Source organism: Spinacia oleracea, chromosome 3 (assembly GCF_020520425.1).
Source record: "Spinacia oleracea cultivar Varoflay chromosome 3, BTI_SOV_V1, whole genome shotgun sequence".
NCBI classification, from domain to species: Eukaryota; Viridiplantae; Streptophyta; class Magnoliopsida; order Caryophyllales; family Amaranthaceae; genus Spinacia; species Spinacia oleracea.
Window position 1 is genome coordinate 117,192,651 of NC_079489.1, and position 27,745 is coordinate 117,220,395.

The following is a 27,745-nucleotide window of genomic DNA, read 5'->3' on the forward strand; positions in this document are numbered from 1 at the left end:
CTTCGTTTTGAGACAGAGAAGAAAGAGATGTCCGCTAAGTTCGTGGCCGAACTGGAAGCGAAGGACAAACTTCTCAAGGAGGCGGATTCCAAGCTCAAGGAGAAGGAAGCCAAACTGAAGGAGGAGGAGGCAAAACTTGCTCGGTTCGTGGCGAACCGAGAGCTGGTCCAGAATGAGGCTAACAAAGTTCCTACGCTTCAGGTTCGGATTCGAGAGAAAGATGATCGTATTCGGAAGCTGGAGCAAGAGAGGGCTGAACTCTATACTGCTAACCAATGCAAGGAGAAGTACTGGAATGGTATCATGGGTGCTCGGCGGATGTTCGCTAAGCACATGCCTCATTTCCCTTGGAATGAGAAGGTTCCAGTTTGGATGAAGGCCAAGGATCATCTGGAGGAGTGCCAGGCCGACCGTGAAGAAGCCGAAGCTGAGCGCCAGAGAGCTCTTGAGGAAGCTCGGGCTCGAAAGGTGGCTTCCGAGGGTGACACAACTGTTGGTGGCTCCTCTAAAGCTGCTCTTCAGGGGACTGGAAGCTCCCAAGAGTTAGGGATTCGGAAAGTCGTCTTCTTTAGAGTCGGTTGGCTCCAGTTGAGGGCAACCGAACTTGCGCTTCATATTTCTCGCTCCTTTTTGGCTTCAGTTCTACGATGTACCTCCTAATTTTAGCTTTCTTTTTGCTTTCTCGTACTTCGGTAGGATGATATCATCTGTTGATGGCTGCCGATTTTTAGCTGTGTTTCATTTTGATTTCAATTTTTGAGGGTCCTCGGGTTTGTGCCGAGCTGACTGGTGTACTTTTATTTTTCCCCCGAATATTGAATGAAAAATGATCTTGTTTGCTATTCGACTGCTTTGTTTCATCTTTAGTACTTCGTGTCCGTAGATTTGCTAGGGGACTTGCTTCTTTATGAGTTCTTCAGATCCATGGATTTGCTAAGAAGCTCACTTTGGTTGAGTTCTTTAAATCCGTAGATCTGCTAAGAGGCTCGTTTTACCTTCGAGTTCTTCAAATCCGTAGATCTGCTAAGAGACTCATTTTGTTTTTGAGTTCTTTAAATTCGTAGATCTGCTAAGAGACTCATTTTATTTCCGAGTTCTTCAAATCCGTAGATTTGCTAAGAGATTCGTTTTATTTCCGGGCTCTTCAGATCCGTCGATCAGCTAAGAGGCTCGAATTGTTCTTCCGATTTCTCGTGGTTCGGAAACCTGGGCAAGAAATCGCTAGTCTGACTCTTAGTTATGACTTTGGCGATCCATGGATCTGAGCCGAAGTCTTTATAACTCGATTCGAGTGACTATTTGTTGCGAACAAGGCTCTTAGAGGTATCGCAAATCCGGGGATTCTGGACGATGCCTCGGGGCGTGGGTCATTTGATTTAGTCATTTCTTGTATTTTATCAAGGAATGGTTAAAATCAACTGTTTTATTCTCGGATTGATTAGATCCGAGGCTGCATGCATATAAAAAGGACAATGAATTTAAAAGATAGAGATAGGTTTAATGAAACACATGGTGCCAAAGGCTTTCCTTTTCTCATTAAACGACTTACTTGGATTACAGAGAAAGATCATACAAAATATTTCTTGAGAACATCGGCATTCCAATGGTTCTTCAAGATTGTTCCATCTAACTGTTTAAGCATAAAAGTGCCTGCCCTTTTTTCAGAATGGATGATGTATGGTCCTTCCCAGGTGGCTGAGAGTTTCCCATGGATCCTTCCTTTCTGAGTTGCGGCGGCGTTTCTGAGCACAAGGTGACCCACCTTCAGGGGTCTGGCATTGACTCTTCGGTTGTAATGTTTGCTGACTCTCTGTAAGTAAGCAGCGTTGAAAGTTCTGGCGTCGTTCCGAGCTTCATCTAGTAGATCGAGAGCTTCGGACAGAAGTTGGTCGTTGCTTTCTCCGTGGACTCCATCATACTTGTTGTATGCCTGGATCCTCAAACTTTCTGGTCCGATTTCTACAGGGATGACAACCTCGGAACCGTACACCAGATGGAAGGGTGTTTGCCCAGTGGCTTCCTTCTCAGTGGTCCGAAGGGACCATAATGTTCCAGGAAGCTCCTCTAGCCATTTGCTCTTCTCGTCCTCAACTCTCTTCTTGAGTGCATTGAGGATGAGTTTGTTTGCGGCTTCGGCTTGTCCGTTGCTTTGAGGGTGGAAAAGTGCTGAGTAAGCTAAGTGGATGCCGAATTGCTTGCACCACTTTTGCAACGGGGTGTTATCAAACTGTTTTCCATGGTCGAAGACCATCAGCCTTGGTATGTCGAACCTTGTGATGATGTTTTCCCAGATGAATTTACGGACTTGTGGTTCAATGATGGAAGAAACTGCTTCGGCTTCAATCCACTTGCTGAAATAGTCGACTCCTACAATCAGCCACTTCTTCTAGTTCACAGCCGAGGGGAAGGGACCAATGATGTCCAATCTCCATTGTGTAAATGGTAAGGGATAGAGCGTTGATTGTAAGGTCTGAGCTGGTTGGTGGATAGCCGGTGCGAATTTCTGGCATTTCTCACATTTCCTCGTCATCTGTTTTGCTTCGGAAACCATGGTGGGCCACCAATATCCGGCCCGAAGAGCCTTGTGTGCCAATGCCCTGCCTCCGATGTGATTTCCACATATTCCGAGGTGGATTTCCCTTAGGATATAGTCAGCGTCAGTTGGACCGACACATTTCAGCAATGGACCGACACATTCGATTATAATTTTCTACGAGCTTTAAATTTTAATTAAACTTGTATGTTTCCGGTTAGACTAGAAATACATTTTTATGTTTAAAATTAGTAAAGCATATAAGTTATTGGTTTAAGTGGGAGCATTTTTAGTCATAAACTCTTGATTAGGTCTACAATCCTTTAAGGTTAAAACAACTTGATTAGAATTAATAAGGACTGAATAATTGGTAGATTATTGGTGCCCTTGATTAATTACTACAAATATTAATGTGATGCATAACAATGTGTTTTACTAACCAGCTATGTGGGCCATTCATGATAATGAATGGGTGAATGGTATATATTGTATATGTACTGTTTTGCAGGTTAATGAAGTGACTAGTATGGCCCAAATAGGATAGAAAATATGGTATGCGTACCATTAATTTGAATGTAATATTGGTCTAAAGTACCAAATTTTATTGCTTTTAAATATGGTCTGCGTACCATCAAATAGTTGTAATTAGTTTAATTATAGCTGATCCTATTTGAAGAAAATGGCGCCTCCCATGGTGAAATTCAAGACGGAGTTTCCAATCCATTTTCAAGACGGACTTTGAAGTTGAAGCTTCAAGATGAAGTCGGGCCATACTAGATCACATTTATCTTATGCATGTTTTAAGTTATTTATTGCTCTTAAATATGTCTTAATTATGCATGAGATTGTGGCTTGATTATGTTGCATGATTAAGGATTTTAGTTCACTTAAAATCTAACCAACATAGTAAGAGCCTTAAGTTCCAAACTTAAAAATTGAGTTAAAAGGTGCCATGCCAAAATAACACTTACTTGGATAACCTTTACATCAATCTTAGTAATAGTTTTCCGCCATAGCGAGGTGTTACTTATTGATTCTAAAGGGGTAAGGTACACAAATAATTGTGGGTACACGTTAGTTTTGGTGAAACTCAACGATATAAGTAAGGAGTCCTTTTATGTCGTGGCAAAATCGATAGGTTTACCTAATAAGTTCTTAGACGTACCTATCAACCAAGAGTAGTTTCTAGACTATTAGCAAAAGGCTTTTGCTTACCTAAATGATTTTAGAATTGAGTCTAAATACATAATGTGCTTAATTCTTCAATGATTTTTAGGATCTTGGAATCATTTTATTCACACCTGCCGGAACACATAACTTGAATAAAATGCTTAATGAACATTAAATTATGCATGTATGCTAGAATTTAAGTTTATTGAAAGAAACTATGAATGATTATTTATTTGTTTATTCTTTTTCTATTGTAGTTTTACTATGGCAAACAACAATCAAAACATCATCATGGGTTCTGAGCTTATGGTCAAGCTGAACCTAACGAATTTTCTTGAATGGGAAGCTAAGCTTGTTGAAATAGTCAGATTCAATGGACTTGAGTATGTACTGTTACATCCCATGCCAAGCTACTATGCCAGAGACATGACCCCTGAAAGATTTGCCGCCTGGGATGCGGATCTCAAAAAGGTTATGAGTCTCATGCTGAACAATATCCCTGATTAATGGGCTAGAAGGTTTGTAGCTTACGAACCTTTTACGCTCATCAAGAATCTGAGGGATATCTGTCGTGGAAGCACGGAGGACAGAGACCTAAACGTCCATGAGTTGATTGAATCAATGTCTGGTCTAAAGGTTAGTTCTCCTAACAGGTGTTATAGGATGGAGGTCCAAGAAACACATGTTCAGCTCCTTCGCACTAAACAAAGGGTAGGCGTCCCACTGAGGTTCAATGTGGAGCTTATTCTTTCATATTTTGATCGCCTAAGTCTGCTAGGAACACCAATAAGCGAAAGGATGGCAGTCTCTATCTTGCTCAATTCACTGAACAGTGGGTTTGGTCGCTTCAAGCAACTATACCTAAGTGAGCCAAGAGAAGAAACAGTTGCAGAATTTGTTCACCTTGTGTGAGGGGGTCGAAAAAGCACGAGGCTAATGCGTGACCTTGTCCCTCGTGGGCGTGACGTTGTCAGATCAAGTGTAATTGGATTTCCTGTGAGTTTACACCCAATCGACTAGTAATATAGGAGTCGCCATTCAGTTTTTAACGACAATGAGAAAAACTGATAAAACCCGGTTATCGTGACATAAAGGGAGTGCAATTATGTTCGACCACGACGGCCATAGGTTCCCTTGTGATCCCTGGTGTGGGGATCGCTCAACGTACACCCGCAGGGCAGAGATTGAGAGTTCGGGGGACTGTAACTACCGAGAGGAGTGCTCATCGATAACTCCAGAGGCAGGTTATCCTTACTAGCTCAGCATAAATAATTGAAGGAACATGCGTTAAACTATTAAACTATTCTAAATTGATTTAGCAATATGCAACACATAACACTAAATCGATCGTGATTATCTTATTTAGATTGATTTAAGATACCTAGCATGATAATTCAATTGTCCAAGGTATTATCTTATTAGGCATGATAGATCAATCAAGTTAATAGTTTGACAATTTTATAAAAGGGTGATGAAAGTGATTAAATCATATGAGGGACACATTACAACGCACCCTTGAGAGGTACGTTACGGTTCTCAGAAAACTAACCACTTGGCTTTGCTATTTCTCCTTTTATTTAACGAATCTCGATTTTCCAAGCAATATTCCAGTATTTAGGCTTAATTCATCAGCTACAAGGGGCAGGATGCGTTCTGTTCGACTTTTGGGTCGATTGCGACAGAACGCCGGATCAATTTCGCAGCGTGAGGCTAGGCTTAAGGCTAGAGTCAATACTTAGGTTATGGAATTGTGTGTCCTCTTCACGTCGGTTTTGAGGTTGTATTTATAGGAAAAGGGTGTGTGGAAAGATAGATTTTAAGATACAAATCCAAAAAGAATCCGAAAATAAAACGGCCCCAGGCATTTTCAGCGCCTAGGGCTGGGCGCCAAAGATTTCAGCGCCCAGGGCTGGGCGTTGAAAATGTGATCTGGGCCGAGTACTTTGTCAGATGTGAACTCTTAGAACACGGAGCTTTCGAGACTTATCCGAGTCTTTTAGTGCGTATTAACTTATGACGGAATGCGTCTGGGCCCGTTACGAACTATAGGTCGTTAGGAATTTAATTAATACGTAACTCTTATTTTCGAATTATACTAGGAATGCAAATTCTATCTCTTTTAGGATTTATATTGGAGTGCAACACCTAATTCTGACAGGTTTCTATCTTTTATGACTTTGCCACTTTTAACAACTACCTTTTACGGCAGTTACCATTCTTAGCAGGTTTCTATAAATAGCAGTTTTGGCTGAAATGAAAAGGGTGATTGAGATTCGTTATTTTATAGGAGATGCGTTGCCAAGTGGAGATTTGTGTTCTCATCATCGAACCTTCCCTTTCGGGAATGGGGACAAAGTAGGTGTCTATAGTTAGCCCCCACTTTGACTGAGTCTCGAGAGGAGACGATGGTCAAAGTACTAGACGTAGTGCGTCATACAAGCCATGGTGTATGTGACCTGTTTTGCGAGGATCTCACGAGCCCCCGAGTGATAACATTTGACTTAAGGGTCATCACTTGAAGTGTTAACACATTCCTCACGTGTCATTGGAATTTGTTAACTGATAGTATAGAAACTCCCTCACTTTGTCTTTGGAAGTATCTAAGATGTTTTCGAAATCAAAGCTGTAAAGTGTAACTAGGCCTGGCCAAGCCCAATCACGAGGTAAAATGTTTAAAGATTCTCATTTTCAGGGTTAGCTAAACGAGAAAACCCCCTTGTTTTTATAGGACGTAAAACGAAGGAAAATCCAGCACATCGTTCTTTTTTGGAAAAACGGAAAACCGACCCTTTGATTTTTGGAAAAGGGAAACCATCTTTTGATTTTTGGAAAAAGATAAACCATCTTTTGATTTTTGGAAAAAGATAAACCATCCTTTGATTTTTGGAAAAAGATAAACCATCCTTTGATTTTTGGAAAAAGATAAACCATCTTTTGATTTTTGGAAAAAGATAAACCATCCTTTGATTTTTGGAAAAGGGTAAACTGGAAAAAGTTATCGATGCAGCGACTAAGGACCTGCGCGGTTAGTGGCGCAGACCCCGCCCGCTAAAGGTGGGCGAGCCTGTCTACTGAGGGTGGACGCCCCGTCCGATAGAACTGGACAAATCTGTTTTGATGTTTTTGAAAATAAGGACCTACGTGGTTTGTGACGTAGACCCCGCCGGCTGAAGATGGCGAGCCTGTTTTTATTTTTTTTGAAGATTTTATTTTCATGTCATTTTCGAAAACTGAGGACCTGCGCGGTTAGTGACGCAGACCCCGCCCGCTGAAGGTGAGCGAACCTGAATTCGTCTTTTCGATTTGGGACTCACGGGGTACGTGCCCCGATCTTGCCCGATTGAGGTGGGCAAGTCCCTATTTCATTTGTTCTTGTGATTTCTTTTGAGAATTTCTTTTTATTCATTTTTGTAAGAGCGAATTCTTTCGAGGGATGCTCGGATTTAGTTGCAACCTGAATGTGGGTCGACAACGTGCTTAGACGGACCCTTGTCTCGTGGTCATCATCTTTCATGGTTTTGAGCTAGTCTTTACGGCTCAATTCTGCCACTACCTGGGTCCTTGATTAGGGGACTATGTATAAGTATCAATGACGACTTTTGTCTTGAGGTCGTAATCCGGTTCTATCTTTTGAGTTTATCCAAACACGAGACTTCGTACAGCGTAGTCTGGGAATATTGCTTTAACTTTGCATACTCTCTTTTGAAACATATATTTTTTCGAGCCCCCAAGCACTCGTTCTTGACGGTCATTTCTTGTCAAAGAGGTTCCTTTTTGTAATGTCCTTGATCGTGTTTGGGATCGTGCTCGTAAGTGCGAGCGATCTTTGTAGTGATGTGCTACTCTTGACAAAGCCGTGAGGTGCGACTTTCAGTAAAGAAATCGGCAATTTTCGAGTCGAATGGAAACGACAAGGCCCTATAGAAGTCAGAGTTTTTTTTTTTGGGCCTGGGCTCATCTTCGGCGCCCAGGCCTGGGCGTTAGAAATAATTCACGCCCAGGTTGGGCGTTGAAAATGTTGCTTGGGCTGGTCTTTTGATGACACAATTGGCCTCTTGTTCGTTCGTTTATTTCACTTGGAAATTCTACGTATTCTCTTCTCTTTTTGTTTTTCTCTATTTTTGGAACGTAGAATTTAGAGATCACAATGAGTTGAGTGATCGTGATGATTTCTCGAGAAACCGTAGCCGATTGGTGGACTACGGTGTTTGTCGTTTTGGGGCGATTATTTAAAGGAACTGTTGTTCTTAAGGCGTACAGTTATTGCAATAGTTGGGCGAGTCTATAAGGCCCGAGGAACATACCTTGAGGCGTAAGACTTTAATCGCTCTTGTTGTTATTTTGAACGTATATTTTTTTTTCTTTTGAACGCGTTCGTGAATGTTCGATACTTAGGATGATGATACGTATGTGCGAACGAGCGTTCATAGAATGGCCGTTGCGTGCGGTCCATTAATCAGTTCGCTTGAATCAATTATTTTTATTGAGCAATGACTGATGTTGAATAGTTTGCTTAGAAGCTTGATAGGGTTCAGACCCATTCATGAAGTGGGCTCAAGCATCGTGCCCTTTTGATTGTTCAAACATTTGCTTTGAGACTTTTTTTTTATTTTGCTATGGTCGTTTCGTAGCTTGGGGCCCCCAAGCATGCATGTTGGGATGCTTTCTTTTGGCTTACGATTTTTGTAGGTCCTTTCGAGAATGATGCATTGGGGTTCCGCTCGTGTAGGTGCGAGCTATCCCTTCCGCGGTAGGTAATTTTTTGCTACCTTTAATCCTTAATGTAGAAGTCGTGTGGCTTGCATTTTGAATTTGGACGATAAGTAGTCTTTGCCTCTTTTACACATGATCTTGGTCGTGCCCGCATTAGTGCAATATGCCTTACTCTTTTTTTTAGACTTGTACCGTGGGATGGTTGAACTTATGGTGCGACGTAGGCTTGCGTGGCCCAACAGCGTGTCTTAGAACATTCCTCCAGGTGTTGGGATATCATTATTATTTTTTGCATTGGAGTACTTCATCACCCCTCGTTCAGGTGCTCGAACAAGTGTAGCACCTTCTGCGTGGGTGTGCACGACTTATTACTTCGTTCGATGCGAGGATTCATAGAAGTTTTTTTTTAATCCTTGATTTTTCTTTCGCTTTTGCTTTGGAACGACGTAGACTGTGTAACGGGCGCTTGTAGGGCGAGTGTTATGTGCAGTAGTTTGATCGGAGTTTTGGTGACTCGCGATTTTCAGTTACCCTTGTTAGTGGGGTGACTTTATATATTCTAAGTAGTGCTTAGAATTTGGGAGGGGTTGTAGCCATTCTAAGGTTCGTTTTACACGATTAAACCTTAGGATTGTGCCCCTATGACGTGTGTATAGCATTAGCGTCGAGAATTTGCGATAAAATCGTCATTTCGAGCATTTTTAGAGTGTTTTTCTCAAGCCCCCAATTGTAGCTACGGGATTGGCTTGGTGCTATAATGCTTGGCATACGTTTTTATGCATTCATGGTGACATGGATCATGAATAGTTTGAACCAGACTCGTTTAGCGCGAGGTACGTTCGAGTAGTGATTTGCTACTTCTCTTGTAAATGTCGTATTGTGCGACATTGCCATGGTCAAGGTAGTCACATGTTGAAGTGTGCCTTGACCAAAAGCTAGGTGCCTTTCTTTACCCATAATCATATTTAGAAATCTTTTTGACTCACTTGCAACATCGAGATAAATGCATACTTAGCTTAAACCAACGACACTTTAGTATGTTCGAAGAAGTCTTTGAAAATTATTTGAAATCCGAGGTGTCCTAAGTAAGTTGACTTATAGAAAGGTTCGTACAGGATTACATGAGTGAATCAAAATACTGTTACGATTTTCGGAATGCTGTCTAAGGATTTGCTGGAAGCGAGGGTGCAGGCGTCAAGATATTACTTGTGCCCGTGTGGCACATGCTTTAGGCTTTTAGGGCCATCTTTTCCAGAATTGCGGGAATATAAACCCTTTTCAAATTGACTTAAATTTACTTGGTGTATGTCTGTACAAAAGGTCAAGGTATACTTAGTTCTTTCCCTAGCTCTTTCATTTCAATTTTTAGCCCCCAGTTGCTATTATGTCTTCTCATTAATGATGCTTTCAGATTTCGATTTTAGATGCCCGTGTCATATGTCTGAGTAGGGTGAGCCTTGGTTAAGTGCCAAGTCCTATTGACAATGTCTGATTTTTTTTTCCAAAGGGGATTCGCAAGCATTTGAATTACCATGAACGGGTGCCCTGAGTTCGAAGGAACGATGGGGTGATACCGTAGAACAATCCTCTTTATTGCTAGCTTACTGCCTTTACTACTTGTTGGCGATTATGACTGTGTCTAGTGGTGAAAGAAGGTCTTTAAGTGAGTTAGTTCTCTTTAAGGAGGGTCAAGTCGAGTATTTTAGAGGTCATGGACGCTCGCGCTAGCCCCCATTCAATTGAGGCAAAGCGATCTTTTGAGTATTGGCTAAGTGCCTAGGAGTGTGAGTTCTCCTTCTGGCAAGGGTACGTGCCCTTATTATTTTCGATGTGTGCTCATTTTGGCATCTTGATGACTTGGATTCTTCTTTTGACTTAAATTTTTCTTTCGACTTGGATTGCAAGTAATTAAATTTCAATAAGGGACTCTATTTTTTATTCTTGTTATTCTATAGGCTTTAACATTTTTGTAAATTGGTTGGACCGAATCATGGATCGCCTACATATCCGCCTTAAATAGATTTAATTTGGAATCAGGTCTTGCGTAGTTCTTAGCCAGAAAATGGTTTCTTAGAATGCCGATTTTAAACAAGTACGTTCGAGGGGAATCGTAATGTTTGAAATAGGATGAAATAAGTGAAGTTCATTATTATTTTAATCTGCTGCTTTGCCGTAAGCCAAAAATTTGTTTTATTTTTTAAGTACATGTATTAGCACAAATCTTTTCATGTATTTTTTTTTGGTACGTATATCTGAATACGTGCTGTACCCCCCCAAGTGTTTCGTTATTTTTCCGTGTATGTGCGGATAAAATGACGAGCACTTCTGGACAAAATTTGGCAAGCAGAGAGATTCAGCACCCAGGCTGGGGCGTTAAAGATTCCGGCGCCCAGCTCTGGGCGTTGAAAGTGATTCCTTCTTTTCGTTTTGTGTCAAATATTTGCGAATCTTTTTTGTGCGCTAAATGCTCTTTTTATTTTTTAGACGAACTTTAAAGGTGCTTTCAAAGTTTCTTTTTTATTATTTATTTATTTCTTTATTTTTTTTTACGTTAAGCGTAGAATGTACTTTTCATTTGTCTTTTTTTTTATTCGTGACTTAAGACGGCTTGAAAGATGGGTTGAATAAGATAGGATAATTTGTATAGGTATTAGTCAAGCATGAGGATTGGAAAGGGTAGAAGATCGTAGAACTTTATGTAGTTTTGTGGTATGATTTGGATTGGTTGACTCAATTCTTTTCCTTCGTTTACTTGGGTAAATTTCGCACTTTGGGAGGTACGGGCTAAGTATTTCATGGCTCGCTCTTTTCTCTCTCCCTTTTCTCTTTCTCTTTTTTTCTCTTTTTTGCTTGGGATTTCTCCCCCTTTTATTTGGGCTAAAAGGTAGATGGTTGTGGTCTTTGAGTCACGAGGCGAGACTGAGTGAGCCTCGTTTGGTAGGCCTATAGTGGACCTTTAATTTTAGTAGGCCTAGGGTGGACCTTTAAATTGTCTTACTTTGCAAGCGTTTTTAGTCGTTTCTTAAAATGTGCAAATAACGTAGATTCAAAATGTTGTTTTTACTTTATTGAAATTTAACGAAAGAATTACATCGAAAATAATTTTTTGCTTCTTTTCAGATTCCAGTTTCCGGGATTTAATTGGAAGTTATGATTTAGACTCGAACTTTCATTAATTTTTCTGATTGTAACCCGTGTATGAATACAAGGAGGTGGCCTAGACTCAAAATAATGACGTGGCGTAAGCCTATGATACTTGACCAAGCGACTTTCAGACTTAGGCTAATTGGACCATAACTTTTGTTGGTTGACACTTTAGATTTTAACCCTTGGGTGTTCATTTGTCATGCGCCATTTTGCTTAATGTTGGCAAGGTAGTTAGTTGGGGAGATCGAATTTTCATTTTTGCAAGACTAGAATCATTAGTGCGGCTTCCCTCTTAGTGTGTATTGCTTTACCCCGATGGTAGCCTTATGGCATGCCGATTTGGGTATTTTCATGGTTCGTCATGTTGCATTAATGGAAAATCTTTTAGTCCGTACTTAGGAGTATTTCAAGGAGCGAGTGGCTCGAGAGGACTATGATAGTCGTGACCCAATGTGATCATAAGCCTTGAGGCCATTAATTCTTTTTTTGCCAATGGTATGGACACCTTAGGCTCACTTTGGGGGTTGTGCGACTATGGGGGAATGATTTTCAGAATGTGACTGTTTCCATTTTGCAAATACTTGAATTACATAATATATTCTTTTTATTGGTGAGAGAGAATATTGAGGCCGTAGATTCTTAGCAAGGGATGACAATTACATATGGGTGCTTATTGATTTCTTTTAAATGTTAGGAAGGGAGACTCAATATGGTTTAACCTTTTAACTTGCAGAACGACACCAAGCATCAGGACCGATTCTATGTATAAGACAACTAAGACTTAGGATTTAGATTGTACTTTGGCATAGCCTAGTCTAGACTCGGATTTTTTTTTTTTAATCGAACATTATTTTTCCTTGAAAACTTTATTTGAACATCTTTTTTTGAATACTTTGCCCATGTGACATTCAAGGTCATTTAATTAGCATGCTCGGTTTTGGTGCCGAACATTGTCGCCATAGGAGGCCTAATGACGACACAAGGAGTTGTCGTTCTTAGAATCGAGTGCCTTTTTTTCATACGTCCTCGTAGCAAATTTGTTACGAATTTTTTTATTGCTACGTATACTTTATGCGCGGGTACCGAGGCTGCTGTGCCTGACCAACAGGCCAGGCAGCAACTTCAGCGCCCAGCAGGGGCGTTGAAAATTATTGGCGCCCAGCCAGGGGCGCTGAAAATGCGTCCCTGACTGGTATTCGTATTTTGTTCGTCTATCCTTTTTTCGTATATACGACTTAATTTTGCGTGCTCGCCTAATAACGTCCTTTACGCGTTGTGCAGCGTTGTGGGATCCGTTACAGGCTGTCCTGGGCGTCGCTTATTTTTGTGGCAATCGCCCGGGGCTGTGGAACACGTATTTTGGTATAACTCTTTGGCTTATTGGTGTTTATGAATGTTTGGGAAATTTTTAGGGTCGTTGGTTTTCCGGTATTATTTGTCACACACAATCTCAACACAATCACATAATTCGCTACACAAACTAGCATTATAACATGAAGCAAAAAATAATATGTCACGTAGTTTATGATAGGCTTCTATGGGTAATATTTGCGCCGGCTTGGTACCGCTTCTATCGTAGATCCAACACATGCCCCGGTCGAGGTTGTGCATTCAACAGACGAATTTCGTCCCAAGAGGACAATCACGATGTAAGCCAAGGGGGCATGCACCAATGAGAGGGACCTAGTGGGCGAGCGATTGGGTTTGGGACGGGTGTACTACTAGCGAAAGTGCCGAGTGGAAAACATCTGAAGCGTATGCACCCCCCGAGTGGCGATGGGTATCCTTAGTCCCAACTCCCGAGATGAAACACACCAAGGGAGCCAAGATTCGTTATGCGGTTCTGTCCGTTCACATTAACATGTTGATTTTCAGGTCGTCCCAACTTGATAAGGAAATAAACGCGGAGTAGGGTCGTTTCACCCTTCGGCTATTTTGATTACCTACGAGCACGAGTATTTCATTAACGTTCCCCAGCGGGAGTCGCCACTGTGAGGGGGTTGAAAAAGCACGAGGCTAATGTGTGACCTCGTCCCTCGTGGGCGTGACGTTGTCAGATCAAGTGTAATTGGATTTCCTGTGAGTTTACATCCAATCGACTAGTAATATAGGAGTCGCCATTCAGTTTTTAACGACACTGAGAAAAACTGACAAAACCCGGTTATCGTGACATAAAGGGAGTGCAATTATGTTCGACCACGACGGCCATAGGTTCCCTTGTGATCCCTGGTAGGTTATCCTTACTAGCTCAGCATAAATAATTGAAGGAACATGCGTTAAACTATTAAACTATTCTGAATTTATTTTAGCAATATGCAACATAACACTAAATCGATCGTGATTATCTTATTTAGATTGATTTAAGGTACCTAGCATGATAATTCAATTGTCCAAGGTATTATCTTATTAGGCGTGATAGATCAATCAAGTTAATAGTTTGACAATTTTATAAAAGGGTGATGAAAGCGATTAAATCATATGAGGGACACATTACAACGCACCCTTGAGAGGTGCGTTACGGTTCTCAGAAAACTAACCACTTGGCTTTGCTATTTCTCCTTTTATTTAACGAATATCGGGTTTCCAAGCAATGTTCCAGTATTTAGGCTTAATTCATCAGCTACAAGGGGCAGGATGCGTTCTGTTCGACTTTTGGGTCGATTGCGACAGAACGCCGGATCAATTTCGCAGCGTGAGGCTAGGCTTAAGGCTAGAGTCAATACTCAGGTTATGGAATTGTGTGTCCTCTTCACGTCGGTTTGGAGGTTGTATTTATAGGATAAGGGTGTGTTGAAAGATAGATTTTAAGATACGAATCCAAAAAGAATCAGGAAATAAAACGGCCCCAGGCATTTTCAGCGCCCAAGGCTGGGCGCCAAAGATTTCAGCGCCTAGGGCTGGGCGTTGAAAATGTGATCTGGGCCAAGTTCTTTGTCAGATGTGGACTCTTAGAACATGGAGCTTTCGAGACTTATCCGAGTCTTTTAGTCCGTATTAACTTATGACGGAATGCGTGTGGGCCCGTTACGAACTCTAGGTTCGTTAGGAATTTAATTAATACGTAACTCTTATTTTCGAATTATACTAGGAATGCAAATTCTATCTCTTTTAGGATTTATGTTGGAGTGAAACACCTAATTCTGACAGGTTTCTATCTTTTATGACTTTGCCACTTTTAACAACTACCTTTTACGGCAGTTACCATTCCTAGCAGGTTTCTAAAAATAGCAGTTTTGGCTGAAATAAAAAGGGTGATTGAGATTTGTTATTTTATAGGAGATGCGTTGCCAAGTGGAGATTTGTGTTCTCATCATCGAACCTTCCCTTTCGGGAATGGGGACAAAAGTAGGTGTCTACACCTTGTCAGAAAGGCTGAGATAATACTCGACTGTGAAGCCAAAGATTTACTCAAGGCTAAAGGGAGACCCTTCAAGAAAGGTGGAAAGTCCAAGGGCAATGCTAAAACAAAGCAGGACAAGTCCACATCAAGCTGTCTTTATTGTGATCGAATAGGCAATTACAAGAGAGAATGTCCAAAGCTTAAGGAAGATTAGAAGAACGGAACAGTCGTTCCATCTTCAGGTATTTTCGTTATAGACTGTATACTTGCTAATTCAACTTCTTGGGTATTAGATACAGGTTGTGGCTCACACTTATGTTCCAATTCACAGGGATTAAGAAGAAGTAGAAGGTTAAGCAAGGGAGAAGTCGACCTACGAGTGGGAAATGGAGCAAGGATTGCCGCATTAGCTGTAGGAACTTATTATTTGTCGTTTTTCTCTGGTCTAGTTTTGGAACTGTAAGATTGTTTCCATGTTCCAAGTCTTACTAAAAACATTATTTCTGTTTCTTGGTTAGATGCTAAGGGATTTTCCTTTTTAATAAAAGACAATAGTTGTTCGTTTTATTTTAAAGAGATGTTTTATGGATCTGCTAGATTAGTCAATGGACTTTATTTACTAGATCACGACAAACAAGTTTATAACATAAATACCTAAAAGGCCAAAAAGGATGATTCAGATCTCACCTATATGTGGCATTGTCGATTAGGCCATATTAACTTGAAACGCATAGAAAGACTTCAAAAGGAAGGAATTCTAGAACCATTTGACTTAGAGGATTATGGTAAGTGCGAATCATGTTTACTTGGCAAAATGAAAAAGCAACCTTTCTCTAAAGTTGGAGAAAGAGCAACTGAACTATTGGCTTTAATCCATACAGATGTATATGGACCAATGTGTACAAATGCTAGAGGTGGTTTCAGCTACTTTATCACTTTCACTTTTGACTTCAGTAGATATGGTTATGTCTACCTAATGAAGCATAAGTCTGAATCCTTTGACAAATTCAAGGAATTTCATAGTGAAGTAGAGAATCAATTAGGCAAGAAGATTAAGGCACTGCGGTCTGACAGAGGCGGTGAATATCTGAGCTATGAATTTGATGACCATCTGAAAGAATGTGGAATTCTATCAGAATTGACTCCTCCTGGAACACCACAATGGAACGGTGTGTCAGAACGGAGGAATAGAACCTTTCTAGACATGGTTAGATCAATGATGGGTCAGGCCGAACTTCCAATAGAATTTTGGGGACATGCACTAAACATAGCTGCACTCACTATAAATAGAGCTCCGTCTAAAGCTGTTGAAAAGACTCCATATGAGTTATGGTTTGGAAAGCCTCCAAAAGTGTCTTTTCTTAAGATTTGGGGTTGTGAAGTATACGTCAAACGATTAATTTCAGACAAACTTCAACCAAAATATGACAAATGTATCCCTGTGGGCTATCCAAAGGAAACAAAGGGGTATTACTTCTACAATACATCTGAGAACAAGGTGTTTGTTGCTCGAGATGGTATCTTTTGGAAAGAGATCACATTTCTAAAAGGACAAGTGGGAGAAAAGTAGACCTCGAAGAAATTCGAGTCGAAGAACAAACTCTAGAGAATGCTCAAGATGACATTCAGGTTGAAACTCCGAGATCTTTAGAAGAATCTGGTGAGAATCAAGGACCATCTAGAAATGTAACCCCGCGTAGATCGCAGAGATATAAATCTCAACCGGAAAGATACTTAGGTATTTTGACGAACGAGAGCTATGAAATCTATTACTTGAAAGTGATGAACCTGCGACTTACAAACAAGCTATGACGAGCCCTAGCTCCAAGCAATGGCAAGAAGCCATGCAATCTAAATTAGACTCCATGTCTGAAAACCAAGTTTGGGATTTGGTCGATTTGCCAGATGGCTACCAAGCCATAGGAAGCAAATGGGTTTTCAAACTGAAAAAGGACAAGGATGGGAAACTTGAAGTTTTCAAAGCTAGATTGGTTGCAAAAGGTTACAGGCAAGTCCACGGTGTGGATTACGATGAAATCTTTTCACCAGTTGCAATGCTAAAGTCTATTCGGATAATGTTAGCAATCGCTGCTGTAATACCTCGTATTTTTATAATATTTATAAGTATATTTTATTATATTTATAAAGCATTTTACGATTAATTAGCATTTAAATAATATTTAAATGTATCTTATTTAAATGTATTTTAATTAATTAGAATCTTTATTATTTTAATTAATTACGAAACGAATTTAATTCTTGAGTCGGGAAATTAAATGGGTTGCAAATGATTTTTAAAGGCTTCGGGTTTTAAATGAAAAGTCCAATTTGTTTTATTAAACGAGCCCAATCAAAAGAATTTAATTCCAAACTCTTGGCTAGCCCAATCATTTAATTGCTAAGCCCAATCCTATTTTCCTAAGCCTAGCCCATTAAAAATAAGGAGCCTATAAATAGGACTCCTCATCATTAAATGAGCCCCTAAAATTCATAAACCCTATTTTTCTTTGCTTGCCCCTTACTCCAACTCCCTCTTCTCTCTCTCGTCTGCCCGCACGCACGCCCGCACAGCCTCGTGCTCGTGCCTTCGTGCTGCCGTGCCATCGCCCCTGCTCCTCGAGTGCTGCGTGCCTTGTGCCGTGTGCTCGCCCGTCGCCCACACACACACTCTCGCCCTCCCTTTCTCTCGCAGCCCGCCCAGCCAGAACACATCGATGCTGGTGCCGTGCTGCTGTGTTGTTGTTGCTTCGTGTGCACCGCACACCCCTGCTCTCGTCTCTCTCTTGTGCGCCCTCGCGCCAGCCCCTGTCGCCAGCCCTCGCGCCCTCGCGCCAGCCCCTGCACGCAGCCCTGCTCGTCGCCCCTCAATCCCGCGCGCGCACACACGCGGACGTGTGTGTGTGTGTGTTGTTCGTGTTCGTAATTCAATTCTTTTCGCCCAATCACCCTAATTCGTGATTGTTCCGTGCTATAGGCCGAATTGGTATAATTCTCTTCTTCCTTACCTATTCTATTTCAATTCCGTATTTTAAATTATAATATTATTATTGTTTTGAGTAATTAAAATGCTGGGAATCGGTTATGAATACCGTGCTTTGAGGATTTACGTGTTGTGATTCATTAGGGTTGTTTTAATTATTAAAGGATGAATTTTCAGATTTGTTTATTTAATAAAGAATTGATTTTTATGATGTTAAATTAGTTTTAATGGGATACTCAAGTTAGGGTTTTAATCTAGACCTAATGAGTCAATTGATTAGCATAATTAGGTGATGATTTTAATTATGATAATCAATTATATTTTCAGATTTGAATAAAGGCTTAAAGTGTTGATTTTTATTGATTTTAAAGGCGAAAAAAGTATGTTTTCGTACTAGGGATTGGTTTTGCAAATTGAGACGATTATATTATTGAAAAACGATTGAATTCTAAAGTTTAAATAAGGTTTTAGATTTTATAAAGTTGCTGGAAATTTGATGAACATGGAAATAATTTAAATTTCATTATTTTGATGATAGGAGGTGATTTCTAGTTGAGTGCTCGTTATTGCAAAGTGGCCCCTACGCTTAGGTATTCAAGGTACGTACAAGTCTAGGGCGACCACACCTTTTGTCAATGACATTACATGATTGTTGATGATGTGAATTATATTATGTGGATTCATATATGCTTTGGTGAACGATCATGTGGATTAATGTTATTGGAATTATTGAATTGTTGGTTGAACAAGCATGTTGAGATTATTATGAGTATGGAATTCATTGTCAATCATGTTGTTCAATATTTATGCATGTATGGTTTGTTTCACATGCAAGGGATGATTATTTAATTGTATGCTATTGTACGGGATGTCTAGCATACTTTGAGCCAATTATTCGTACCTCGTTGTACTATTTATTTTACCACATGTGAAGGGTTAGCTCATGTAAGCCACCGCACATGTAGGGTTCAGTTGGGAATATTTTGTATGAAATGAATTAGGATTTGTCGTGCAAGGGCACAACCCTCATGTTAATGTGCATGATGTGGAGTCTCACTTTGGTGAGGAGGAACATGGTAGTAATTTCTCAAGAGTCTTGCTTGGTTGATCATAAGTCTTAAAGCATCAAAATAAGATTGTTTGGTTGTTGTTTATTAATTGTATGAATGTACATTGTTGAGTCTTGAGTTCACCTTTAATAAAATATTAATAAACGTAAAGTGCAACCAGAACAAGCTTCAAAACTCTTGGAACGTATATACCTTGAGTATGAACAATGGGGGGAGTCTTGCCGGAAAGCTCGTACTCCTACTAATGATACAAGACGTTGTTTCATTTATATTATGCGCAGGAATTCCGTCGGTATGGCCCGACACCCAGTATGGCCCGATTTTATTATTTATTATTTGGTGTATGGTTGGCTCCCATCACCTTTTCCTTTATAGAACTTTCTTTTGGCCCGTTCGAAGCTTATTCTAATTAAATTGTGAGTCAAGAGTCAAGTCAAGAGTCGAGTCTTGTATTCATGATTGGTTGTTATTTATTATATGGCTTTTGCATGATGGTTAGTACTTAGTGAGTGATGCATGTTTTAGTTTCATTCACTCTATTCTTGTAAGTACTCAGCTTTTGCTGACTACGTGCTTTGTGTGTTTTGGTCATGGCCTTTGGCTTAATGACCCTATGATGATCTATCATTTGCACTTGCATTGATGGGGAGTAGAATAATATAGCAGGTTGGTTGATCGGAATCATGTGGCTTGGGATGATCGAGAGAGTTGCATGTTTTCGTACTTTGAAACTATTTAATTATACTTTAATTATGTTTGAAATGTTTGAACTATTTATGTTTTGGTTTTTGGGCCGTTATGGTTCCAAATTGTAGGAGGCTTCAATATTACATTAATTATGTTTTAAAAGTTAGTTGACATTAAATTCCGCTGCGTAATTCTGGTAATAGCCTTAACCGTTATCACGGTGGCGGTAATACTTTAGTAATTCCTTTATTTTAAGTTGGAAAATGATTTTATTTTAAGTGGGAGCAAAATTTCTTTTCTAGTATTATATGTCGACGACATATTACTTATCGGAAATGACATTCCTATGTTGAACTCTGTCAAGATTTGGCTTGGGAAATGTTTTCGATGAAGGATCTAGGAGAAGCACAGTACATACTGGGCATCAAGATTTACAGAGATAGATCTAAAAGGATGATTGGACTCAGTCAAAGCACTTATATCAATGAGGTTCTTAAAGGGTTCAATATGGAAGACTCCAAGCGAGGCTACCTACCCATGTCTCATGGAATGACTCTAAGCAAGACTCAGTGCCCAAAAACACTAGATGAGCGTAGACGAATGAGTGGGATTCCATATGCATCATTGATTGGTTAAATAATGTATTCTATGATATGTACACGCCCGGATGTTGCGTACGCACTCGGTGCTACGAGAAGATACCAGTCAGATCCAGGAGAGGCACATTGGAATGCTGCCAAGAATATTCTGAAGTACCTGAAAAGGCACAAAGATGATTTCCTGGTCTATGGTGGAGATGATGAATTAATGTTTAAAGGCTATACGGACGCAAGTTTCCAAACCGACAAAGATGATTACAGATCACAGTCTGGGTTTGTCTTCTGCCTCAACTGAGGTGCAGTAAGCTGGAAAAGTGCGAAGCAAAGCACCATTGCAGATTCTAGAACTGAAGCGGAGTACATTGCTGCACATGAAGCAGCAAAGGAAGCTATTTGGCTAAGGAAGTTCATAGGTGAACTTGGTGTAGTCCCCTCCATTAAAGGACCAATAGCTCTGTATTGTGATAATAATGGAGCTATTGCACAGGCAAAGGAGCCTAGACACCACTAGAGAGTAAAGCATGTACTTCGTAGATTTCACCTTCTACGAGAGTTCGTTGAAAGAAAAGAAGTCGAGATAAGCAAGATTGGAACTGATGACAACATCTCAGGTCCATTAACTAAACCTCTGCCGCAGGCGAAGCACAACTCGCACACTGCAGCTATGGGAATCAAGCATGTTGGAGAATGGCTTTGATGTCCTTATTTAATGTTTTAAAGTTTTAGAGTTTAATACTTTGTAAAACGTTATTGGTTAACCATTCATATAAATGAATAGAATTCATTTTTCCATTTAATTTGTGGTTTATTAAATGATGAGTCCCTTCAAATTGACGATATATTCAAGATAGATTGTCAGGACCAGTCCTGTGACTAAGAAATGTCTATCAAGTGAACTTGAATGTCAAAAAAGTTGAAAATGGTCCCTGGTCGGAGTTCTCTATAAATATGGACGCATAGAAAACGTTAGACGATTGGAATGCAAGATGACTAGTAGTTCTGTTTCTTGAACTATGTGTACATGGCAATGTGGCAATCATTTGCATAGATACTTACTTTGGGAAGACTAGTATCGGACAGACCTATGAAACTTTACTGTAAGAGATGAAAATTTGTCATAAGTAAATTTCATTAAAATTATTAGACATTAATCCTCAATACCTGATTGATTTGAGATTACTTGTTTGAGAACTGATTTCTTTGACATTGTCAACCGTCGCACCGTAAAAGGAGGCTATAAAGGCAACGCTCAGGTAATCACCTATCAAACGAAGTCTAATCTCAAGATCACAAGATTGGGATTGTCCTCCCATAAATCGGGATGAGATGCTGAAAGTTGTACAAGGCCACTCGGAGAGCTAAAAACTGTAAAATGCATGGCCGTGCTCAGATGAATCATAAGCTACGATTATCTGTTTATTTGATCAGTTGAACTCTGAAACCGAGAAACACCTCTGGACATAATAAGGATGACAACTCTTACCTTATGTTCAAGAGCAAGCATCAAGCGACAAAGAAATTAGGAAATGCACACTTGTCCCTAAGGACAAGTGGGAGACTGAAGGAAATAATGCCCTTGGTCCAAGTATGCATTTAATGCTAAGTCTAATAAATGTGGTTCAGTGTTAATTATACAAGTTAATAATTCAGTGAGATCAAGTGAACTGAATGCCTAGCTAGAGGTCGCTTCAGTTCAAGTGGAATTAAATATATTAATCCACATCTTACTCTTGACTGAACCCGTAGGGTCACACAAATAGTACGTGAACGGATCAAGTATTAAATGGAATTTATGTTATAAACTTGTTGGTCGTGATCTAATAAAGAAAGTCCATTGAATAATCTAGCAGATCCACAAAATATCTCTTTAAAATAAAACGAACAACTATTGTCTTTTATTAAAAAGGAAAATCCCTTAGCATCTAAGCAAGAAAGAGAAATGATGTTTTTAGTAAGACTTGGAACATGGAAACAGTCTTCCAGTTCCAAAACTAGCCCAGAGGGCAACGACAAATAATAAGTTCCTACAGCTAATGCAGCAATCCGTGCTCCATTTCCCACTCGTAGGTCGACTTCACCCTTGCTTAATCTTTTACCTTTTCTTAGTCCCTGTGAATTGGAACATAAGTGTGAGCCACAACCTGTATCTAATACCCAAGAAGTTGAATTTGCAAGTATACAGTCTATAACGAAAATACCTGAAGATGGAACGACTGTTCCGTTCTTCTGATCTTCCTTAAGCTTCAAGCAATCTCTCTTCCAATGCCCCTTCTTCTTGCAGTAGAAGCATTCAGATTCAGAAGTGGGTTGGCTCACCTTCTTTTTTTCAGATTTGGTGCCGCCTGGTTGCTTAGTCTGGCTGGCCTTGTTGCCACCTTTCTTAGCATTCCTCTTCTTACCAGATTTCTTGAACTTGCCCCCACGCACCATAAGCACATCTTGCTTATCACTTTTGAGCGTCTTTTCAGCGGTCTTCAGCATACCGTGAAGCTCAGTGAGCGTTTTATCCAGACTATTCATACTGTAGTTCAGCTTGGACTGATCATACCTGTTATGAAGAGAATGGAGGATGGTGTCTACAGCCATTTCCTAAGAGAATTGTTGATCCAACCGACTCATATTCTCAATGAGTCCAATCATTTTGAGAACATGTGGACTTACGAGCTCGCCTTTCTTAAGCTTGGTCTCAAGAATTTTCCTATGAGTCTCGAATCTTTCGACTCGAGCCAGATCTTGGAACATGTTCTTTAACTCACTGATGATCGTGAAAGCATCTGAGTTGATGAACTTTTTCTGTAGATTTGCACTCATGGTTGCAAGCATTAGACATTTCACATCCTTGTTGGCATCAATCCAACGATTGAGGGCTGCCTGAGTGACCCCGTCGCCCGCGGCTTCGGGCATCGCCTCTTCCAGGACATACTCCTTTTCTTCCTGCATAAGAACTATTTACAAGTTCCTTTGCCAGTCAAGGAAGTTCTTCCTGTTCAACTTCTCCTTTTCGAGAATTCATCGGATGTTGAATGAATTGTTGTTTGCCATAGTTAAAACTACAATTGAAAAAGAATAAACAAATAAATAATCATTCACAGTTTCTCTTAAGAAACTTTAAATTCTAGCAAACATGCATAATTTATCATTTATTAAGCCTTTTATTCAAGTTATGTGTTCCGGCAGGTGTGAATAAAATGATTCCAAGATCCTTAAATCATTGAAGAATTAAGCACATTATGTATTAAGACTCAATTCTAATATATTTTACATAAGCAAAGCCTTTGCTAATAGTCTAGAAACTACTCTTGGTTGATAGGTACGTCTAAGAGCTTATTAGGTAAACCTATCGCATTTGCCACGACATAAAAGGACTCCTTACTTATATCGTTGAGTTTCACCAAAACTAACATGTACTCACAATTATTTGTGTACCTTACCCCTTTAGAATCAATAAGTAAAACCTCGCTATGGCGGAAAACTATTACTAAGATTGATGTAAAGGTTATCCAAGTAAGTGTCATTTTGGCATGGCACCTTTTAACTCATTTTTAAAGTTTGGAACTTAAGGCTCTTACTATGTTGGTTAGATTTTAAGTGAACTAAACTCCTTAATCATGCAACATAATCAAGCCATAATCTCATGCATAATTAAGACATATTTAAAGCAATAAATAACTTAAAACATGCATAAGATATAAATGTGATCTAGTATGGCCCGACTTCATCTTGAAGCTTCAACTTCAAAGTACGTCTTGAAAATGGATTGGAAACTCCGTCTTGAATTTCACCATGGGAGGCGCCATTTTTCTTCAAATAGGATAAGCTATAATTAAACTAATTACAACTATTTGATGGTACGCAGACCATATTTAAAAGCAATAAAATTTGGTACTTTAGACCACTATTACATTCAAATTAATGGTACGCAGACCATGTTTTCTATCCAATTTGGGCCATACTAGTCACTTTTCAATAACCTACAAAACAGTACATATACAATATATACCATTCACCCATTCATTATCATGAATGGCCCACATAGCTGGTTAGTAGAACATGTTATGCATCACATAAATATTTGCAGCAATTAATCAAGGGCACCAATAATCTACCAATTATTCAGTCCTTATTAATTCTATTCAAGTTGTTTAACCTTAAGGGAATGTAGACCTAATCAAGAGTTTATGACTAAAATGCTCCCACTTAAACCAATAAATTCACATGCTTTACTAATTTTAAACATAAAAATGTATTTCCTAGTCTACAATTTTAATTAAAATTTTAATTAAAATTTAAAGCTCATATAAATTTATAATTGAATCCATTTAATTTATTTTCAGTTGAATTAATTGAATTTAAATTAATTCAAGGTTTTAATTTTAGTAAAATAATTAGTATAAATAAAATTTATAATAATTAGATTATTCAAAATTAAATTCCGAGAAAACAATTTAAATTACGAATTTTAAAATTAATTAAAATCGTTTTCGAACTAAAAATTTAAAATTAAAATCAAAACGCATCAATCGTAACAAGACGAGGCACTTGGGCTTCCGCCCAAGCCCCGTCGAGTGCACGAGGCAGCAGCGCCCCTCGACTGATCGTATGGCACCACACGAGTAGGCCACACGCAACGCAACAAGCTTAGGCCACGCTGCGCGTAGCCCGCCTCACTCGACGTGTCTGGTTGCTTCGCTGGGCGTGGCAGCACGCGCTGTGGGGCAGCACGCTCGCTGCCCACACGCGACTGCTCGCCTGGCTCACGCCAATGCCCATCGCCCACTCGCCCACGCTGTACACAACACTCGACACAAGGGTAGCGTGCTGCCTTGTGCTCGTGTGCCATGACCCTTGCTCGCTGCATTGTACCGCATGGGCGACGAGCTCCCTTGCTCGTCGTCACATGCCCGCACTATACAACACCCCTTAAGGGTAACACGTAGCGTCCTTTGCTTTGTGCGTGCAAGTTTTATGAGCGAATTTCATACGAATTAAAACTTTTATTTCAAAATTAATGACAAATTAATAAAGCATATTAAATCCATAATTTTAGGGCGAAAAAATCGAAAATTTATTAATTGATTAATTTCCGATTATCATGGATTCAAATCTAGGTCATAAAAATCTAAAATTTATCATAAATTAACAATTTTTATGGTGGTTATTAATCATGGATACCTAATTAAATCGTCAATTAATTATGAAAATCAAATCAAATTCTAAATTATTCGAATTTCAACAAATTAATTACAATTACAAATTAGGTTGTATAATTAACAAGCTTAGGCATTAAAATTTGTTTAACATATACAATAGGTCAATCAAAAATTCAAGATTTAACAACAAGAATCGCAAATATTCAATTTAACATCTTAAAATTACAAACTTTTGCGTTCGAAAAACTAAAACCTCCGAAAAGTCATAGTTAGGCTACGAATTTGGGAATTCTGGGTTCGGCCGAAAAAGATTATTTTTGTCAAAATTTTAGAATGCCTTTTACATGCAGAATTGACACAAAAATCACTCGATTTCGTTGAGTAACGAAGAAACTGCCGAAAAACTGCGTACATATAATTAAATAAACGCAATTTGCAATTAATTAACAATTACGAAAATTAATCACCCCTTTTAATTCTTTGCAAATTTGTAAAATTTAACCATGTTAAGCAATTATTATGGAAATAATTAGAGGCTCGTGATACCACTGTTAGGTTATGATACATATAAACGAATATAAATCATTCGGAAAAACCATAAACGCCAGGATTCCAAATTAATTGCCACATAACAATTAGCATAATTAGGATTCATACTCTTTGTAGCGTGCCCTCCCTTGCTGCGCCCGAACCGAACAAGAACAAGTCTTTAGGACTCCAAGTGTCGTCCCTCCGTAGAAAGTCCACAGCACGTCCGGATCCGCCTTAAGATTGACCAACTAGAATCGCCCTTAAGGTACTAAAATATTCGGCTATTATGGGCAAGTGTATGACTGAATTTTTGCTCAAATTCTTACCTTTGAAGACTTCAAACTCGTTATAAATTATGAGCCTAGATCTCATATTTATAGGCCATGGAATAAGCAATCGAATCCTACTAGGATACGAATTAATTAAATTAGAATCCTAGCAGAACTCTTTAATTAATTAATTTATCTTTTAGGATTAGGAAATTTAATCATCAAACGAATACTATACTCTTTAGGTTTCGTATGTGAACAAAAACACACACGCACGCACAGTAGCCCACGAGGGGCGCCTTGCGCTCGCGCGTGAAGCCCGAGCGATGCAGCCCACTCGGCCACGAAGGCCACGAGCTGCCTGCCCCTTTGGCGCTGGGCGTGTGTGGTGCGCTATTTTCCTTGCTGGACGCGGGCCTGGCTTCGTGCTGGGCGTTCGTCTAGCAAACTCGTCTGATGCTAATTCGTACAACGCGCTTCCGATTAATTTCCCGATTCCGGAATTCATTTCCGATACGAACAATATTTAACATTTCCGATTCCGGAATTAATTTCCGTCTCGAACAAATATTTAATATTTCCGTTTCCGGAATTATTTTCCGATTCCGATAATATTTCCGATTCTGACAATATTTCCGTTTCCGGCAATATTTCCGATTCCGGCAATATTTCCATTTCCGATAATATTTTCCGATACGTACCATGTTTCCGTTTCCGGAAACATCTACGACTTGGATAATATTTATATTTCCGATACAATCCATATTTCCGTTTCCGGCAATATCATCGTTTCCGAAGTATTCATTTCTTTGCCTTTGACGATCTCAGCTCCCACTGAAACCAAGATCCGTCGATTCAGAATATTGATTAGATAGAGTATTTAATGCCATTAAATACTTGATCCGTTTACGTACTATTTGTGTGACCCTACGGGTTCAGTCAAGAGTAAGCTGTGGATTAATATTATTAATCCACTTGAACTGAAGCGGCCTCTAGCTAGGCATACAGTTCACCTGATCTCACTGAATTATTAACTTGCATAATTAATATTGAACCGCATTTATTAGACTTACCATTAAATGCATACTTGGACCAAGGGCATTATTTCCTTCAATATATGATTTATAATCATAACCTAACAGCTTCCATTTCTCGTCATTCTTGTGGAGGCTGAAAATTTCCTTTCGGGGTAGAGCGAGTGGAGTGTAGTTAGTGTATTTGGGTTGAAGTTCACCCCTTCTCCCGTATTTCTTCGGGCTCGCGTCTCTTGTACCCACTTTCTCTTTCCCTTTTCTCGAGCTGCCCTCGGGCTTGCTCTGATTCATTTTTGTGTCTCTTGAATCCGAAGATCCTTTTAACCTTGCAGCCGCTTTGTTGAACTCCTCGGTTCTGATGAACGCATCTACCATTTGTTGCACGTCAGCTATTTTAGAAGGGTTTTTCATGGATAGTTTATCACGGAACTTCCCATCCTGGAGTGCGTGCTTCAAAGCGAAGATGGCCACGTCTGGCTGCAGATTTGGTATGTTGGTTGATTCCTTCATGAATCTGGCCAT

At 39.7% G+C, this 27,745-nt stretch overlaps 1 protein-coding gene across 1 annotated transcript; it reads right to left on the reverse strand.

Annotated features, from left to right (window-relative positions):
- Nucleotides 1-1,380: 1,380 nt before the first annotated feature.
- On the reverse strand, nucleotides 1,381-27,745 carry LOC130470017 (uncharacterized). Its single transcript, XM_056839570.1, has 3 exons — nucleotides 27,463-27,745; nucleotides 1,632-2,367; nucleotides 1,381-1,450 (listed from the first exon to the last, which is right to left on the reverse strand). Exons 1-3 carry the CDS (start codon nucleotides 27,743-27,745, stop codon nucleotides 1,381-1,383), a joined length of 1,089 nt encoding a protein of 362 aa, XP_056695548.1.

Bases quoted from the DNA above. Each gene is read 5' to 3' on its own strand.
- LOC130470017 (XM_056839570.1), bottom strand. From the start codon at position 27,745: ATGGCCAGATTCATGAAGGAATCAACCAACATACCAAATCTGCAGCCA. The intron at 2,368-27,462 runs GTACAAGAGACG...GGCTGATTGTAG, and splicing joins AAAAGGGAAAGAGAAAGTGG to GAGTCGACTATTTCAGCAAG. The intron at 1,451-1,631 runs GTTAGATGGAAC...ATATGCATGCAG, and splicing joins GGCACTTTTATGCTTAAACA to CCTCGGATCTAATCAATCCG.